General features: G+C 39.7%; 1 protein-coding gene across 3 annotated transcripts in view; it reads right to left on the reverse strand.

The window, feature by feature from the left end:
- Taok1 (TAO kinase 1) overlaps positions 1-20386 on the reverse strand; it is a 183879-nt gene that overhangs the window by 52013 nt on the left and 111480 nt on the right. For all 3 annotated transcript variants that reach the window (XM_045158532.1, XM_045158530.1, XM_045158531.1), the window contains 7 exons: positions 19227-19340; positions 15938-16029; positions 11406-11499; positions 9027-9108; positions 5510-5677; positions 4257-4460; positions 1584-1718 (listed from right to left, as the gene is read on the reverse strand). In XM_045158532.1, the coding sequence (XP_045014467.1) occupies positions 1584-1718; positions 4257-4460; positions 5510-5677; positions 9027-9108; positions 11406-11499; positions 15938-16029; positions 19227-19340 (889 nt within the window). The remainder of the gene's footprint in view (positions 1-1583; positions 1719-4256; positions 4461-5509; positions 5678-9026; positions 9109-11405; positions 11500-15937; positions 16030-19226; positions 19341-20386) is intronic.

Genomic DNA, 20386 nt, shown 5'->3' on the forward strand with positions numbered 1-20386 from the left:
TATCTTTAACTAACGTCAGGAAGTCAAAATTTAGAATAGAAAAATTACTTGGAGCTGGGCGTGGTGGTGCATGCCTTTAATCCCAGCACTCGGGAGGCAGAGATAGTAGTATCTCTGAGTTCAAGGCCACCCTGAGACTACATAGTGAATTCCAGGTCAGCCTGGACTGCGGTGAGACTCTACCTCAAAAAACAAAATAAAACAAAACAGAAAGAAAGATTACTTGACAGCACTGAGACATTAAAACATTAAACAGACTTTTTTTTTTTTTTTTTTTGCCACTGGCTTTGTCTAAAGTGCTATTTACTTGTTGCAGAATAATCTGATTTATGGTGGGGTACTGTTGCTGACTAAACATATAGTTTCATTCTATAGTAAGAGATTTACAAATTCGGCTTATTATTTAGTTAATAAATCAGACATCTTCCATACTTTTTATATGGGTAATGGGGAACTGAACCTGGGCCAGCATACTATAAACCACTGAGCCATTTTCCCAGTTCCTCATGTTTTATTTTATTTTATTTTTTTTCTTTCATTTTCTGCAAGATAGGGTCTCCCTTTAGCCCAGGCTGAGCTGGAACTCACTCTAGTCCCAGGCTGTTTTCAACTCTCAACTCACAGTGGGCTTCCTCCTGCTTCCTGGTGCTGGGATTAAAGGCATATGCCACCATGCCCAGCAATAAACAAATATTTTTTAAATATTTGTATAAATGTGTTGAAGATAACATTAGTTTAGTATTGCTCAGAATGATTTCTCATAGTAGGGCATTTAGATGTTGAAATGTTTTGCAAAATACATTTCTAAAACAGCTGGGCATGGTGGCACATGCCTTTAATCCCAGTATTTGGGAGGCAGAGGAAGGAGGATCGCTGTGAGTTTGAGGCCACCCTGAGACTACATAGTGAATTCCAGGTCAGCCTGAACACTAGAGTGAGACCTTACCTTAACCCCCTCCCCGCCGCAAAAAAGAAAAAGTTAGCCAGGCATGGTGGCACACGTCTTTAGTCCCAGCGCTCAGGTGGCAGAGGCAGGAGGACTGCTGTGAGTTGGAGGCCAGCCTGAGACTATATAGCAAATTCCAGGTCAGCAAGACCCTAACTGGAAAAAAATTTTTTTTAAATTAATATTTTATTTAAGTCTGTACTGCCAAGACTCAACATGAAAAAAAATATACTACGCAGGCTGGGAAGATAGCTCAGTGGTTAAAAAGACACTTTCTTGGAAAGCCTGGCAACTGGGGTTAGATTCCTCAGTACCCACATGTAGAAATGCACAAAAAAGCACTGCTGGGATCATTTTCTTGCTCTCTTTTCTGTCTCTGTCAATCTCTCTCTCAAGTAAATAAGTCAGTGAACACTTGAAAAAATATACTACTCTAGCCAGGTGTGGTGGAGCATGCCTATAATCCCGGCACTCAGGAGTTCGAGGCCTCTCTGAGAATACATAGTGAATTCCAGGTCAGCCTGAAATAGAGTGAAACCCTACCTGGAAAAACCAAAATAATGATTATAATAATAAATAATAATCATGATAATTATACACACACACACACTACTCTTTAGGTCATGGAAATATGTACCAGTGATGCTGTCCGTATAGTTGCAAAGTGTTCTCGATTACGATAGTGTGATTTGTGACGAGATACTTGAGGTGGAGACTGTGGGTCTGATGCTCTTGTTCTAGGATCACCTTCTTCTCTATAATTTTCCTCCTCCTAAGCAAACAAGAAAAAAAAGGAGACAATATTATGTAAGGTGGATAGTTTAAGCCTTCAAGGAAATTAAAGAATCAAGACAATGTGATCAATAAATCTCAAAGACACGTAATATTAAAGAGTAAAAACAAATGCACCATGGTGACGAGAAGAAGTGACAAAGGAGGGCTCAGCACTGCAATATCTCTATCACACCTTCCAAGGCTCAGGGTCCATTGTGGAAGAGGTGGTGAAAAGAATGTAAGAGCCAAAGGAAGGGTGGGACTCCTTATAATGTGCTCCTCCTGGATGTCCATGACCTCAAAGTGCCTGATACTACCTACACAAGACCATTATAATAGGAGGAAAAGATGATGGCATCCAAATAAAAGAGAGACTGATTGGAAGGGGGAGGGGATATGATGGAGAATGGAGTTTCAAAGGGAAAAGTGGGGGGAGGGAGGGAATTACCATGGGATATTTTAATATTTTAATAATAAATATTTTAATATAAATACAATATAAATATTTTAATATTTTAATAATAAATTAATTAATTAAAAAAAAGAGAGATGGGGAGGAGAGATACAGGAATAGTAGAGACAGAAGAGGACAAGAGGAGATAGGAGAGAAGAGGGAATAAAAGGGAAGCAGGAGGAAGAGTGGAGCAGAAGAGGGAGGACAGAAGGGGAGCCAGTGAAAGGAAGAGAGAAGAGGAGATAGAGACAGGGAGGCAGGGGAGCAGCTGATAGGTGATAAAAAATAATAAAAAAAGAAACAAAGAAACAAACAGTAAAAAAATGTAAAAACAGCCAGGTGTGGCAGCACATGCCTTTAATTCCAGAACTCAGGAGGCAGAGGTAGGAAGAGCACCGAGAATTTGAGGCCACCCTAAAGACTATGTAGTGAATTCCAGGTCAGCCTGGGCTAGAGCAAGACCCTACCTCAAAACCAAAAATAAATAAATAAATATATTTTAAAAGTTTTTATTTACTTGGGTTAATAAACGTGTGTGTGGCGGGGGGAGAAAGAGAGAGAGAAAGAGAAAATGAATGAATGAATATGGACATGCTAGGGCCTCCTGCCACTACACAAGAACTCCAGACACATACACCACGTATATCTGGCTTTATGTGGGTATCAGGGTATCAAATCTAGGCAATCAGGCTTTGCAAGCCTAAGTCATTCACCACTTAGCCATCTTTACAGCCCAAAGGTTCTTAAGCTTTAGAAGCAAAATATCTTAATACTATTTTGTATTTTTTGTTTTGACTACAGGCATGTACTACCACACTAGGTGTAAAACACTATTTTTGCCATTTGTCCATAATAAACAATTTAAAAGATGCAAAAATTAAAGAGCCTATGTCTATCCGTGTGTGTGTTTGTGTGTATGTGTGTGTGTGTGTGTGTGTGTGTGTGTATTCATTAACATAAGAAAAGGAAAAGCTGGGTGTGGTGGCTCACACCTGTAATTTCAACACCTGGGAAGGTTCAAAAGGATAGTTATGAGCTCTGGGCCAGTGTGGATATCTCATAAGCAAACAGCAAGTCAGTCAAGAAGCAGTCTATTAGTTATAGAAGTAACCTGTTTTTTCTTTAATTTGCGAGGTAGGGTTTCACTCTAGCCCAGGTTGACCTGGAATTCATTATGTAGTCTCAAGCTGGCCTTGAACTCATAGTGATCCTACCACCATGGCCTCCTGAGTGCTAGGATAAAATGTTTATGCAATCATACCTGGCCATGCCCAACTATTTTTTCCTTTTAAGTAGTTTACTTTAAAAATTTTTTTTTTTTTTATTTATGAAAGAAAAAGAATGGGTGCACCAGGGCCTACAGCCACTGCAAATGAATTCCAGATGCATGAGCCACCATGTGCCTCTGGCTTTTGTGCTTTCTGGGGAACTGAACCTGGTTTCCTGGGCTTTGCAGGCAAAGTGCCTTAACTGTTGAAGACACAGCTTTTAAAATTTTTATTTATTTATTTACTTTGAGGTAGGGTTTGACTCTAACCTAGGCTGACTTGGAATTTACTATGTAGTCTCAGGGTGGCCTTGAACTCTGTGATCCTCTTATCTCTGCCTCCTGGGTGCTGGGATTAAAGGTATGTATTACCATGCCCAGATGTGCCCAGCTTCTTATGTAGATATTAGTAAATCAAAAAGTTGGACTGGGCTGGGCTGGAGAGATGGCTCAGCAGTTAAGGCACTTGACTGGAAAGCCTAACAAATAGGGTTAAATTCCCCAGTACCCATGTAAAGCCACATGCACAAAGTGGTACATGCATCAAGAACCTGTTTAATAGCAGTTAGAGACCCTGGTGCATCCATGCTTTTTCTCTCACTCTCTCTCTCTGCATCTAAACAAATAAATTAAAATTAAAACCATTTTTTTTTTTTAAAATAGACCTGCCTCAAACTTTCTTGGGCCCTCATGCTTGTGCAGCAAGCACCCTTGCCTGTTGAGCCATCTTCCCTAGTCCACATTCTTCAAAGATGAATTAAATTACTGATATAAGTTGAGATTTTTTTTTTCCCCTCTGAAATCCAAATACTCACAGGTTTTAAGTGGATGACAGAACTGTTAGACATCACTGTATGGTCTCCTTCCATCATGTCTAGTTCACTCTTGTCATCTGAGGCATCTGGAAGACTGTTAACACTACTGCTTTGGCTGCTGGCGCTGATAGACATACTAGGAATAGACTGATTACTTCCAACACTATTCACTGTTCCTGTCCGGCCAACACCATGATCTTGTTCCTAAGGGAAAAGATTGTTAAATGAAAACTGCAGTATCTATTCCAAATTCATGATCAAAATATAAGAAAAGCCTAACAAAAACAAGTTTTTCTTCTTTTTCTTTTTCTCTCTTTTTTTTTTTTGAGGTAGAGTCTAACTTTGCCCAAGCTGACCTGGAATTCATGATGTAGTCTCAGGCTGGCCTCAAACTCACAATGATCCTCCTACCTTTGAGTGCTGAGGATTAAACGGTGCTCCACCACATCCAGCTCACAAATAGGTCTCTTCTCTCTCCTTCCTCTCTCCCTCCCTTCCTTTTTTTTTTTTTTAATTTTTATTAGCATTTTCCATGATTATAAAAAAATCCCATGGTAATTCCCTCTCCCCCCCCACACTTTCCCCTTTGAAACTCCATTCTTCATCATATTACCTCCCCATCACAATCACTGTACTTACAATATCAACCTATTAAGTACCCTCCTCCCTCCCTTTCTCTTCCCTTTCCTTTCTTTCTTTTTGAGGTAAGGTTTCACTCTAGTCCAGGCTGACCTGGAATTCACTATGGAGTTTCAGGGTGGCCTCCAACTCCTACTTCTGCCTCCTGAGTGCTGGGATTAAAGGCATATGCCACCACACCAGGCTACAAATAGGTTTATTTAATGGAAAATTTCTTGCCAGGCTTGGTGGTGCATGCCTTTAATCTCAGCACTTGGGAGGCATAGGTAGGAGGATCACTCATAGTTTGAGGCTACCCTGAGACTACATAGTGAATTCCAAGTCAGCCTGAGCTAGAGTGATATCCTACCTCAGAAAACCAAAAATAAAATAAGATAAAATAAAATAAAAGATTTCTTACAGCCTTTACTATACCAGTGGGCACAACAAAGGGGTTAGGTATAGAGTATATAATCAAATGTAATTAAAGTCTTTTTTTCTTAAACAGAATCTTAACAAACTACTGATAAGAAAATACTACCTTGAAACCAGTGATATAAATGGTAAGTTCTTGTCAGGGCAAGTTACACAAAGAAAGAAATCAATGAAGATAACTCAATATCTGAGTCATTTACCTCTTCTTCTTCCTGTGCTTCTACTGCAGGTCCATTATGTGCCTCCTGGAAAAGGAGTTTCTTCATTTTTCGATACTGCAGATTGTCCAGCTCTCTTACCGCATCCTTTGTCCTCTGAATAAGGTCTATTAACACTGTTTCAGGGCGCTCCCGAAGAACAAACATGTGCTGGAGTGGGTATGCGGTAGAAATCAGGTATGAAATGTTTTTTCAATTAGTCCAGTTGTATACTTTTCCCATAGTCTACAGTTATCAGTCAACGATTATATATATATATATATATATATATATATATATATATTTCACTCAATGTACTGCTATCTAAATATGACTTCTGATACACAATAATCTTTTTTACACATAGATTCTCTGAGTATAGATAAACTTGGACACTTCAAAAAGGTTTCCATGGCTGGGTGTGGTGGCGCATGCCTTTAGTCACAGCACTCTGGAAGCAGAGGTAGGAGGATCATTGTGAGTTCAAAGGCCACCTGAGACTACATAGAGAATTCCAGGTCAGCCTGGGCTAGAGCGAAACCCTACCTTGAAAAACAAAAAGAACAATGACAAAAAAAGGTGGTGCACACCAGAGAGAAAGAGGTAGGAGAATCATTGTGAGTTGGAGGCCAACCTGAGGCTACACAGTGAATTTCAGGTCAGTCTCAGCTAGAATGAGACCCTACATCCAAAATAATGGTTTTTGCACAGCCCCCCATAATGCTGATTTCATGCATTGTTTTTTTTCAAAATACATCTACAGATGGTGAATTAAGTAATACAAATTTAGATATTGCATGTTGCTTTTTAAAATTAATTAATTTATTTATTTTGTTTTTTCAAGGTAGGGTCTTACTCTAGCCCAAGCTGACATGGAATTCACTCTATATTCTCAGGCTGACCTCAAACTCATGGTGATCCTCCTACTTCTGCCTCCCGAGGACTGGGATTAAAGGCATGCACCACCACACCTGGCTGCTTTTTATTTTATAATTTTTTAATTTATTTACAAACAGAAAGAGGAGAAAGACAGCAGAGAGAATGGGCGTGCCAAGGCCTACAGTAGCTGCAAACCAACTCCAGACACATGTACCACTTTGTGCATCTGGCTTTAGTGGATACTAAGGAATCAAATCCAAGTCATTAGGCTTTGTGGACAAGCACTGTAACTGCTGAGCCATCTCTCCAGCCCCTTTAAAAAATTAGGGTTATTTACTTATCTGCAAGCAGACAGAGAGATAGAAGGGAGACAAAACAAAGAGAATGGGTACACCAGGGCCTCCAGTAACTGCAAACAAACTCCAGATGCATGTGCTACCTTGTGCATCTGGCTCCATGTGGGTACTACAGAATAGAACTCAGGTTGTTAGGGAAACAGAGATAGGTAATCCCCAGGACAAACGAGCTAGCTAGATTAGCTTAAATCTAGATGCTCTGGGATTAAGTGAGGGACCATGCCTCAACAAAATAAATAGAAAGCAAAGTTATCAGGGATAGGAACATGACTCAATGGTTAAGAGCACTTGCTGCACAAGCATAAGGACCTGAGTTTTTCAGTCCCAACATCCAAATAAAAAGCCAATCAATAACTGCACATGCCTATGACCCCTGTGCTGGGGAGAGGGGAATGGGAGGAGATAGAATGGCTGAATCTCCCTGGTCAGTCAATCTAACAGAAAAACAGCAGCTTCAGGAAGTATGTCTTAAGGAAATAAGCAAGACAAGTAATAGAGACAAATACCTGGTGTCTTCCTCTAGCATCTAAACTCATGTTTATAGGGTATGTGCATTTGTCCACATGCGTATGCATACACCACACATACACACACAAAGCAAACAAGGTCAAAAATCAACTCAAAGCATCTGTACATGTTAAAAAGAAGAGTAAGTGGAAAAAAGAAAACTGGTCAAGGAAGAAGAAAAAAATCAAGGCAGACACCTGATTTCACCCTCTGGCCCCCATACATGTGTGCCTCCACAAATACACAACAACAACAACACACACACACACACACACACACACACACACACACACACACACACAGAAACAGTTAAACTTAAGATAAACAGCTAGAATCAAACTCTCCTTATGCCTACTCAAGAGGTTTTAGGAACTGCATTAAATTCAACAGGATAATTACTGGTATTAATTAGATGATCAACACTGAAATGAAGTAATTCTTTAAGAATAGAACCGTGGGGGCTGAAGAGATGGCTTAGCGGTTAAGCGCTTGCCTGTGAAGCCTAAGGACCCCGGTTCAAGGCTCGGTTCCCCAGGTCCTATGTTAGCCAGATGCACAAGGGGGCACACGCGTCTGGAGTTCGTTTGCAGAGGCTAGAAGCCCTGGCATGCCCATTCCCTCTCTCTCCCTGTCTTTCTCTCTGTGTCTGTCACTCTCAAATAAATAAAAAATTTAAAAAAAAAAAGAATAGAATCGTGGGCTGGAGAGATGGCTTAGAGATTAAGGCGTCTGCTTGCAAAGCCAAAAGATCCTGGTTTGATTCTCCAAGACCAACGTAAGCCAGATGCACAAGGGGGCGGGTGCATGAGTCTGGAGTTCCTTTGTAGTGGCTGGAGGCCCTAGCACCCAATTTTTCTCTTGCTCACAAATAAATAAAAATATACATATATATAAAAGAATAGATGGTTGAAAGCTAAATAGAAGTTACATAATTCGAAAAATATTTTAATTGCTAAATGAGAAAAATGTAGTTCCATAAAAAGAAAGTTTTGCTTGTTGTTTGGAGATAGATCTTGTTATACTGGACTCAAACTAAGAACAAGTGATCATCTAGCTTCAATTTCAAAGTAGGTGTGTAACATCACGCTTAAAACAAATTTTATTTTAGAGAAATTTGAGGTGGAGGATGCTGAGGGTTGACTCCAGGGCCTCCTTCATACAGCAAATATTCTACAACTAAACTATATCCTTAGACCTACACTCATTTTTTTAAAGTTTCTTTTCTCTCATACTAAATTCACTCTGCAGTCTTAGGGTGGCCTTGAACTCACAATGATCCTTCTACATCTGCCTCCTGAGAGCTTGGATTTAAGGTGATGTACCACTATGCCCAGCAAAAAAAAAAAAAAAAAAAAAAAAATTAGGGATCTGGGCATGTAGCTCAGTAGTAAAGCACTTGTTTTGTTTACCATACAAGATGAGGCCCAGTGCTTAACTCCCAACACCAAAATCTTTCTTTTTCTTAGATTTTAGTTATTATTTTGAGACAGAGAGAGGGAGAAAGAGAGAATGGGTGTGCCAGGGCCTCTAGCCACTGCAATGAACTCCAGATGCATGCACCCTCTTGTGCATCTGGTTAACATGGGACCTAGAGAATCAAACTGGGGTCCTTAGGCTTTGCAGCCATGTACTTTAACCGCTAAGCCATCTCTCCAGCCCTCTTTTTTTTTTTTAACTGACAGCACAAACTAATATTATCCTGATTTAGAATCAAAGAATAATATATTTTTTAAAATAATTTCTCAAGAGTTAAAAAAAATAAGAGTTACAGAACTGACCTTTAAAAGTTCCTCTGATGTAGGACGATCTTGAGGGATTTTCTGGAGGCAAGAATCTACAAAGTTGCGAAAATAATCAGACCTATTGTAAAGGAAAGTATCAAGTGAACATATTGCTATTTCCTCTTTTTTAAAAAATCCACATATCAAGGCACATACCTAGCATAAATCTTTACCATTTTCCAAAACTAACCATGCAGAGATCATGTAAATAACCCTGGATGTGATATAGTTCTACTGCAGAGAGTGTATTTAACATGCACAAGGCCCTGGGTTCAAATGCTAGAAAAGAAAAACTGTGTTCCATATATTTAAACATCACAACTTTTTCTATCTATACTGAGGCAAAAGGAGCAAGTCTATTTATAACCTTGGATTGTTTTCTATGTAGCACGTGTCAGAACATCATCACTCCTATCTTCTCTGGAGACAGCATTTCTTTTTCCTTTTTCTTTGTTTGTGACAGGGCCTTCAGCCTCTGCAAGGGCACTCCAGATGCATGTACCACTTTGTGTACTTGGTTTTACATGGGCACTGGGGAATCAAACCTGAGTCAGTAGACTTTGCAGGCAAGTGCCTTAACAGCTAAGCCATCTCTCCAGCCCCATGGAGACAGCATTTCTTATACCTGAGTATTCAGTGACCCTGAACAAAAGAGTAAGACTTCCTTGAAATCTAGAAAACCAATTAAGATATATTCTTTAAAACATTAAGCTGGGCATGGTGGCAAACACATTTAAGCCCAGCACTTGGGAGGGAGAGGTAGGATGGCTGAGAGTTTGAGGGAGGCCACCTTGAGATTGCATAATAAATTCTAAATTCTAGGTCAGCCTAGGCTAGAGTAAGACTCTACTTTGAAAAGCAAAAAGGCTGGATGGCTTATTTGTCTGCAAAACCTAAGAACCCCAGTTCAATTCTCCCAGACCAACATACCCACATACGACAGATGTACGAAGGGGTACATGTGTTTGGAGTTCACTTGCAGTGGCTGGAGGCCACTAGTGTTCCCATTCCATCTCTCTCTCAAACAAATAAAATAATAATAATAATAAGCAAAAAAAAAAAAAAAGAAAGAAAGAAAGAAAGAAAGAAAAGAAAAGAAAAGAAAAGAAAAGAAAAGAAAAGAAAAGAAAAGAAAAGAAAAAAAGTGATGTATTTGGTCATCACGCTGATAGGTTAGAGTTGTAATAGCTAGTCCTATCAGCTTATCTAGAAGGAAACACACCTACGTGTATGTTATGAAGGTGTTCATAGAAAGGGTTAACTGAGGAAGGAAAAGCCATATTATGTAAATATGAGTGGTACCTATCCCATGAGCCAGACTGAAGAAAAAAAAGAAAGAAAGCTGAGCACCAACATTCATCTCTGTTGCTTCCTGACTGTTAGCACAATGTGATCAGCCAACTCATGCTTCTACCAGGAAACCTTCCCCATCATGATACTTAGACTATACCCTTACACTACAAGCCAAAACAAATCCTCCTTTCTGTGAATGACTTTAATCAGGATATTTTATCACAGGAATGAATAAAATAACTAATACACTGGTTTATATGACAATGTTTTACTACTCATAAAAATCCTAGTCTTGACCGGGCTGGTGGCGCACACCTTTAATCCCAGCACTCAGGAGGCAGAGGCAGGAGGATCGCTATGAGTTTGAGGTCATTCTGAGACTACATAGTGAATTCCAGGTCAGCCTGGGCTAGAGTGACACCCTACCTCAAAAAACAAACAAAAATTCCTAGTCTTCTATAATTATTGATCATTTTTCTATAAACTTCTTTATATGAATAAAATTAGTTTTATCAAATCAAGGACTACACTGGAAGGTAGATTAGAGCAATAGCATCATAATTATAATTAGAATCTTCCTAGTTCTTAATTACCTGGCAATTTTTCTTACAACTTCATTTTACGTATATCTCATACCACATAAAATATAAGCTATTCCTCAAAGATAGGTGATAAGAATCTATGCATTTGTAATTAATCATTTTATATCTATTCTTATGAATTGAGTTACATATATGCTATGAAAATATAGATATGATAAAGGATAAAAGTATAAGAAAGGGTAATCTAAGCCTATTCCCCTACTCTACATTAAAATATCTTCAGGCCGGGCGTGGTGGTGCATGCCTTTAATCACAGCACTAGAGAGGCAGAGGTAGGAGGATTGCCATGAGTTCAAGGCCACCCTGGGACTACAGAGTTAATTCCAGGTCAGCCTGGACCAGAGTGAGACCCTACCTTGAAAAACCAAAGATATATATATATCTTTAGGTAATACATTTATCTACATAAAATTAAATCACTGTGATAAGTTTACAATTTATATTTTCATAATATTAAGCAATATCACTTAGCAATACTCACCATTCATTAGATTGCAGTGTAGGGGATTCATTTTGGGCTATGTGATATAAGGCACTCATTGCATTCATATTAAATAAAGGAGGCTTTCTTTCCGCTGTAAAAGAAACTTCCAGTTAAATGTGTGGATTATATAAAAATACTGTTGTTAATCAACTTTTTGTGTTTTTTTAAAAAAATACTTTATTGGGCTGGAGAGATGGTTTAGCGGTTAAGCACTTGCTTATGAAGCCTAAGGACCATGGTTTGAGGATTGATTCCCCAGGACCCATGTAAGCCAGATGTACAAGGTGGCACATGTATCTGGAGTTCGTTTGCAGTGGCTGGAGGCCCTGGTATACCCACCCATTCTCTCTCTCTCTCTTTCTCTGTCACTATCAAATAAATAAATACATAATGAAATAAAAAATAATAATAAATATTAAATAAATAAATCTTTAAAAATATTTCATTTATTTTTGGGCTGGAGAGATGGCTTAGCGGTTAAGCGCTTGCCTGTGAAGCCTAAGGACCCCGGTTCGAGGCTCGGTTCCCCAGGTCCCACGTTAGCCAGATGCACAGGGGGGCGTATGCGTCTGGAGTTCGTTTGCAGAGGCTGGAAGCCCTGGCGCGCCCATTCCCTCTCTCTCCCTCTATCTGTCTTTCTCTCTGTGTCTGTCACTCTCAAATAAATAAATTGAAAAAAAAAATTTCGTTTATTTTCAAGCAGAGAGAAATACAGAAACAGAGAGAAGAGAGACCTAGAGAATGGGCATGTCAGGGCCTCTAGCCACAGAAAACAAACTCCAGATGCAGATGCATGCAGCACTGTGCATTTGACTTTACATGGGTACTGGGGAATCAAACCTGAGTCATTAGACTTTGTGGGTAAATGCCTTAGCTGCTGAGCCATCTCTCCAGCCTCTCTCTCTCTCTCTCTCTATCTATCTATCTATCTATCTATCTATCTATCTATCTATCTATCTTATCTATTTTTCTTTGTGGTAGGGTCTCACTATAGCTCAGGCTGACCTAGAATTCACTCTGTAGTCTCAGGGTGACCTTGAACTTACAGAGATCCTCCTACCTCTGCCTCCTGAGTGCTGGGATTAAAGGTGTGCATCACCACACCCAGCTTTTTGTTTTGTTTTTTTTTTTGAGGTAGGGTCTCACTCTAGCCCAGGCTGACCTGAAACTTATTCTGTAGTCCCAGACAGGCCATGAACTCATGGTGATATTCCTAGCTTTGATTTATGAGGGCTGGGATTGAAGGCATGAGCCACCATGCCTGGCACCTGATCAAATTTTTAAAACACATTTATGGGGTATACCTTTTTAAAAAATATATTTATTAGACAGAGAAAGAGGGAGAGAGAATGGGCATGGTAGGGCCTTGAGCCACTGCAAACAAACTCCAGACACATGCACCCCCTTGTGCATCTGGCTAACATGGGTCCTGGGCAATTGAACCTGGGTCCTTTGGCTTTACAGGCAAAACTCCTTAACTGCTAAGCCATCCCTCCAGTCTGGGGTACGCCTTTAATTGCAGACTTGGGAGGCAGAGGTAGGAGGATTGTCATGAGTTCAAGGCCAGCCTAGGACTACAGAAAAAGTTCCAGGTTGGCTTGGGCTACAGTGAGATCCTACCACAAAAAAAAAAAAAAAAAATTCTAGCAGGACATGGTGGCTTATACTTGTAATCTCATCAATTGGGAAGCTAAGGTCGCCTGAGACTTGTAAGCACAAAGACCTGTGCTCAATCCCTAGAACCCATGAGTTAAAAAACAAAAACAAGGGCTGGAGAGATGGCTTAGCGGTTAAGCGCTTGCCTGTGAAGCCTAAGGACCCCGGTTCGAGGCTCGGTTCCCCAGGTCCCACGTTAGCCAGATGCACAAGGGGGCGCACGCGTCTGGAGTTCGTTTGCGGAGGCTGGAAGCCCTGGCGCGCCCATTCTCTCTCTCTCCCTCTATCTGTCTTTCTCTCTGTGTCTGTCGCTGTCAAATAAATAAATAAAAATAAAAAAAAATAAAATAAAATAAAAAACAAAAACAAAACCAAAAACAGTTATGGTGACATACACTATACTCCCAGTGCTAGAGAGACAGAAAAAGGTGGATCCCTGAGGCTCATTGGCCAGCTAGTCTAGCCTACTTTCCAGGCTGGTAAGAGACCTTGTGCCAAAACAGGGTGGACAGTACATGAGACACCACACTGCAGTTGGTATTCTGGGCTTCTCAAACAAATGTGCACACATGTTCACATGCACACACACATGCAAAATATATAAAATAAATCTACTTGTTAAAAAATTGCTGATATGATACCCCTACCATCCCTTAACAATTAAACAAATATTTCCCTAGAAACAATAATAGTATTTCCATAAACTGAGAAGAAATTACCTTGGGCCCATGCTGGCATGAAAAGAAACTTTCATCCTGATTCTGCACTCAGTGCCAGTTCTGTGAGCCTCAGTTTCCCATAACAAAACACACTAATTTACTAACACATGTCATTTAAATGCTCATATGATCATCTAATCCCCAAATCTTATTCAAGTTTCATTCAAATGTTCCAAAAATGCTATATGTAGAAATAGTGAGCTGTTTTATTCTTTTTTTTTTCCCTTCCCTGAGGTAGTAGGGTCTTATTCTAGGCCAGCTGATCTAAACTCACTCCATGGCTCCCTGCGCTGCTTCTTAAACATTAACTCTACAAAATGGGAAGTTCACACTGTTGTCACTTTCTCCCTCACCTTGAGCTGTAGTAACTCTAAGCCACCTCTATGCATGATTGCTTTAATCACCATCCCACTAGATATCTGGACCTTCTCCCTGCAACAACAGCCTTTATCTACTTTTCATTTTGTGAAACCAGCATGTTATAGGAACTCTTCTATATTTATCTGATTCTCAAACCCACTTCAAGTTAACACAGTTCTTCAACTGATATAAATACATACTTATGCTGTCCCACCTAGTGGTTTTAAGACTAAATAATGGGGGAAGAAGATTAGTTATAAATTTAAAATTGAGGATGGAAATATGGCTCAGTGGTAAAAGGTGCTTGCTTGCAAAGTCTGATGGTCCAGGTTCAATTCCCTAGTACATGTAAAGCCAGATGTACAAAGTAGCACATGTGTCTGGAGTTCTGTTTGCAATGGCAAGAGGCCCTAAGCACACGTACTCTTACTCCCCTCACAATAAATGAAAATACTTCTTAAGGGTTGGAAAGATGGCTCAGATGGGTTAAAGTGCTTGCCTGCAAAGCCTAAGGACCCAGGCTCAATTCCCCAGTACCCACATAAAGCCAGATGCACAAAGGGCTCACGCATCTAGAGTTTATTTGCAGTGGCTGGAGGCTCTGATATGTCCATCCTATCTTCTCTCTCTCTCTTTCTGCTTGTAAACAAATAAATAAAATATTTTATAAAAAATATTTTAGGACTAGAGATGGCTCAGCTATATGCCCATCATTTTTCATAATTTTTTCTAGTTGCTAGCATTAAACTTGTGACCATTCTGCCTCAGTCCACAGAGTATTTACAAGCCTGAGCTCTCACATCTGATTTCTATACCTAACTCAAAAAAAAGTAATTACCCTATGTAGTGGGTAAGTAGTTCATAAATACTTTCAAAACCTTCTATGGAGCTGGGCATGATGGCACAAGTCTTTAATCCTAGCATTCAGGAGGCAGAGGTAGAAAGATCATTGTGAGTTCAAGGCCAGCATGGGACTACAGAGCAAGTGCCAGGTCATCCTGGGCTAGAATGAGACCCTACCTTGGGAGGGGTGAGGGATGATAAAGCATCACCTGGTGAATTTTTTTAGGGGGAGACACACAGGGTCTTACTATATAACCCTGACTGGCCTGACACTCACTATGTAGACTAAGCTGGCCTCAAATTTGCTAGGATGATAGGTGTGTGCAATCATGCTCTGCTTCACCAGGTAGATTCTTAAACATTATTAGAAAACTTGTGCTTTATGAGCTATCTATGTGTGTTCCATTTAAATATTAATTTCAGATAGAAGTATAACCTAATAGGTTCATAGTAGTTTGAGTTAATTTGCTTTTGCATTCAGGAAACACAAAGCAGAATGTGGCAAGATCTTATGCCTATCTTCTTATTTGATTGTTATCATTTTAAACAGAATTTAATAAATAAATAAATAGGTTTACAGTAATACTCTGGCTCTGTTAGCTGACTTTCATTGTCTACTGGCTGTTTGAATACTGATTAGTTTTCTTCATTTATTATATAGTCAATTTTTTCATTTCCTGTAATACAAGACCCTTTTCTAAATTTTAAATTATTGTTACCTATAGTTAATAAGTTACTGGGCATAGTGGTGAATACCTTTAATCCCAGCACTCAGGAGGCAGAGATAGGAAGATCACCATGAGTTTGAGGCCACCCTGAGACTGTGTAATGAATTCCAGGTCAGTCTGGACTAGACTGAGACCCTACCTTGAGAAACCAAAACAAATAAATAAATTCAGTTTCTATGCAAACAATGAAATTTACTTCGTAGTAATAAAGAACAATACTTACCTAGCTCAATACATGTTATTCCAAGAGACCACACATCAACTTTGCCATCATATTGCCCTTCATCCATGGCCAAAATCACTTCTGGGGCCATCCTAAAATAAATAATGTTAACTAAAATTAGAAACATTGGTTTGAAGGCTGGAGAGATGGCTTAGTGGTTAAGGCACTTGCCTGCAAAGCCAAAGAACCCAAGTTTAATTTCTCAGGACCCACATAAGCCAGATACACAAGGTAGCACATATGTCTAGTGTTCGTTTTCAGTGGCTGAAGGCCCTAGTGCATCCATTTTCTCTAACTGCCTTTCACCCTCGCAAATAAATAAATAAATATGTTTAAAAAGCAATACTGGTTTGAATTCCGGCTAATACATGTAAACATAGGAATTAATTATTTAAAATTTATTTGCACGTGTGTGTGCATGTGTTTGTATATGGGCATGCCAGAGACTTGCCACTGCAAACAAATGCCTGTCTGGCTTTCCTTGAGTGGCTAGGTAAGTGAAGCCAGACTGACAGTCTTTATAAGCAAGCATCTTTAACTGCTGGGCCATCACCCCAGCCCCAATTTTTGTGGTTTTTACTGGAAGACTTTCCAGAGTTTATTATTAATATATACTGTTCACCAATACTATCTAAGGAGGGGAATCATTAAGTGTTATTCTCTTGGAGAACTCTTTCACTATGCAGTCTCAGGGTGCCCTCGAACTCACAGTGATCCTTCTGCCTCTGCCTCCCAAGTGCTGGGATTAAAGGTATATGCCACCACACCTGAGAACTCATTTTTATACAGGGGAGGAAGAATATCACATATATGTGCATATATGCATACAGATACAATTAGGGTACAACACAAGAAATTTCTGGTCTACAGTAGTATTCTTCAAAATTTTCAATTTACTTAAAATATTTCCTATCTTCATGTATGGTTTTGGATTAATAGCTACATATCAAAAGTTTAATAGTTGTGGCCAGGTGTTATACCACATAACTTTAATCCCAGCACTTGGGAGGAATTGGTAAAAGGATCCACTAAGAGTTCGAGACCACCCTGAGACTATAGATTGTATTCCAGGTCAGCCTGGGCTGGAGTGCGACCCTACCGCAAAAAACACTTACACTATGTCAAAGGGGAAAGTGTGTGTGGGGGGAGGGTATTACCATGGGATTTTTTTTTATAACCATGGAAAATGTTAATAAAAATTAAAGAAAAAGAAAATCGTACTGGTGGGCTGGAGAGACGGCTTAGCGGTTAAGGCACTTGCCTGAAAAGCCAAAGGATCTAGGTTCAACTCCCCAGGACCCACATAAGCCAGATGCACAAGGGGGTGCATACATCTGGAGTTCATTTGCAGTGGTTAGAGACCCTGGCATGTCCATCCTCTCTCTGCACCTGCCTATTTCTATATCTATATCTCAAATAAATAAATAACAAAATATTTTTTAAAAGTCAAAAAAAAAAAAAAACCACTTTCACTGACAGATACATATCAGTGAGCTCTGGGATCAGTGAGAGATCATCTCAATAAATAAGGTAGAAAGTAAGGCCAAGGAGATGACTCAATGGTTAAAGGCACTTCCTCCACAAGCCTGGTAACAGGAATTTTAATCCTTGCTGGGCGTGGTGGCACACGCCTTTAATCCCAGCATTTGGGAGGCAGAGGTAGGAGGTTTGCTGTGAGTTCGAGGCCACCCTGAGACTACATAGTGAATTCCAGGTCAGCCTGAGCCAGAGTGAGACCCTACCTTGAAAAACCAAAAAAAAAAAAAAAAAAAAAAAAAAAAAAAAAAAGGGCTGGAGAGATGGCTTAGCGGTTAAGCGCTTGCCTGTGAAGCCTAAGGACCCCGGTTCGAGGCTCGGTTCCCCAGGTCCCACGTTAGCCAGATGCACAAGGGGGCGCACGCATCTGGAGTTCGTTTGCAGAGGCTGGAAGCCCTGGCGCGCCCATTCCCTCTCTCTCCCTCTATCTGTCTTTCTCTCTGTGTCTGTTGCTCTCAAATAAATAAATAAAAAATATTTTTTTAAAAAAAAGGAGTTGTAATCCTTGGCACCCATGTAAAGTAGAATGCGAAGACAGAAAAATCCCCAAAAGTTTCCAAGGCCAGCTAGTTTGACCTTCCCAGTGGCAAAATAAGACCCTGGGCCAAGGGGAAATGGCTCAGTAGTTAAAGGTACTTGATTACAAAGCCTGCTGGTCCTGGTTCAATTTCCTAGTGCCCATATAAAGCCAGATACATATAGCACAATGCAGTGGATGCAAGAGGCCCTGGAGCTAGCTATTGGAAGGAGAGGGCTAATACACTGAGGTTGTCCTCTGACCTCCACACATATACTGTGGTGTGTGTGTACACACAAACCAACAAAAACAACAAAAAATGCAGACACCTAACATCAACCTCTAGCCTCCACATGCATGTGAACATGAGTGTATTCACACTGACATACACAGATATACACAGGCAAGCAAACCACACACACACACACACACACAAAGTAGATGTTTAGAATTTTCTTCAAAATTTTTGGGATATTAAAAAAAAAATAAGAGAACATAGGGGAGGATTGACCATGTTATTAATAAGGCTGTTGAGCTGGGTAAGTGGTATCATTTTTATTTGTGTTTTGGAACATTTCATATTTTTCATGATGAAATGTAAAAACCAAAACAAAAATCTTCCTAAACGAGTCTCTTAAGTACTACTAGTCTAAGTGCTCTTAGTCTAAAGAACAATGACACAAAATTAATTTTCACTGTTCACTCAGGAGCAGACACAGTAGTCAAATCAGGAGGAGTTTAAATAAGATGATTTTTAGCTGTACAGACAAGCTATGGCAACAAGAGATCTTATCTCAAAAACTAAAAACATTTAAAGAAAATATACGATTTATCACTTAATATGTCTATCTCCTCTACTGGAATGTTAGTGAGTTTTTTCACTCCCACAGTCAACACATACAGAAAGCAAATGTGACAAGGATAAAGAGATGAAACACTGGACATGGTGGAACACACCTTTAATCCCAGCATTTGGGAGACTGAGGTAGAAGAATTGCTGTGAGTTCAAGGCCAGCCTGGGACTACAGTGTGAGTTCCAGGTCAGCCTGGCCTAAAGTGAGATCCTATCTAAATAAATAAATATAAATAAAAAGAGTTGCAAGAGCAAAATTTCAAACTAAGTATAACACCCAAGTAAAACTATGCAAAATTAAATTCTGTTTTCAGGAAAGACGCCTGGAAAAATATAATTACACATTATTTCAAAAATGAGTATCAGTACAAGACTATTCTTACCAATATGGTGTTCCCACAAAAGAATTGGCAGGGGATGCCATGGAAGCAGATCCAAAGTCAGCAAGTTTCACTTGGCCTGGTTCTGTCAGAAGGATATTTCCTGCTTTGATATCTCTGGGTTTAAGGAACAAAGAAAATTACTTAACATTCCTTTATTAAATTCTGTTTAAAATGATAATCAAATAAGAAGATAGGCAAGAAGAAATAAAAATAATTAATGGTATAATAGTGCCATGACTGCTATATGGGTAACCAACTGCTTTCTGACTGCATTAGAGGCCTGTACCACAAGAAGATATTCATTCCTACTACTGTAAACCTAATCAAAAGGCTGTAAGAGGATTGGTCATAGGCAGGAAGCTAGTACTACTGTTTTCCTAAACAGACATGTTGTGCCAGTAACATTGTCTAAATATTTATGTTTATGTCCCTATTTTAGTGCTGCTCTCAGCAGAGGGTTACTACAAAGACTCGTAACTGGACTAAGTGCTGAGAATAACTGACTGTTGGGTGTACAGCCCTAAATGGGACATCTATTATCACCACCTCCAAGAATCAGGGAAGCTTTGGAGAAAGGACAAAAAGAATGTAAGAGCCAGAAAATCGAGAAAAGCATTGTGGAATACTGTCTTCTGGACATGACATAGCCAGTGCACTCATGAACTCACAGCAGCCTCCAGTAGTACCTAGGAAAAACTACTCTTTTTACAAGAGAAGAGGTGAGACAGACTGATGGGGAAAATCAGGGACTTTTGAAAGAACTGTCAAGACAGGCTGAAAAACCAGGAAACAAAAGTACAATTTCCAGAAGACCAACTAGTCATCCTCCTAAGTTTTACCATAGTGCTCTCAACTGACAGAAGGAACAACAGAAGATTGAAAGAGAGAATTTAGCTTCCACAAAGACTTGAAGCTATGAAACCAACAGTTGGTATGAAATGCTCAGAACAGCTGATGGACTATAATTGAAATACAGGTTATCTCAACTCATCACCATCAAGATGAATGAGATCTACTCTTGGACAGTATAGCCCATTACACAGAGCTTCCAGGACATCCAGTGCTACCAGTGGTCTCAGTTGTAAGACCAATGGATCCCTTCTGAACACATCTAGTAGCCTGTTGCTAAGACCTAAACACCCAAATGTTCATACTGCTTG

The sequence above is a fragment of the Jaculus jaculus genome, chromosome 9 (assembly GCF_020740685.1).
Source record: "Jaculus jaculus isolate mJacJac1 chromosome 9, mJacJac1.mat.Y.cur, whole genome shotgun sequence".
Classification (NCBI taxonomy): Eukaryota; Metazoa; Chordata; class Mammalia; order Rodentia; family Dipodidae; genus Jaculus; species Jaculus jaculus.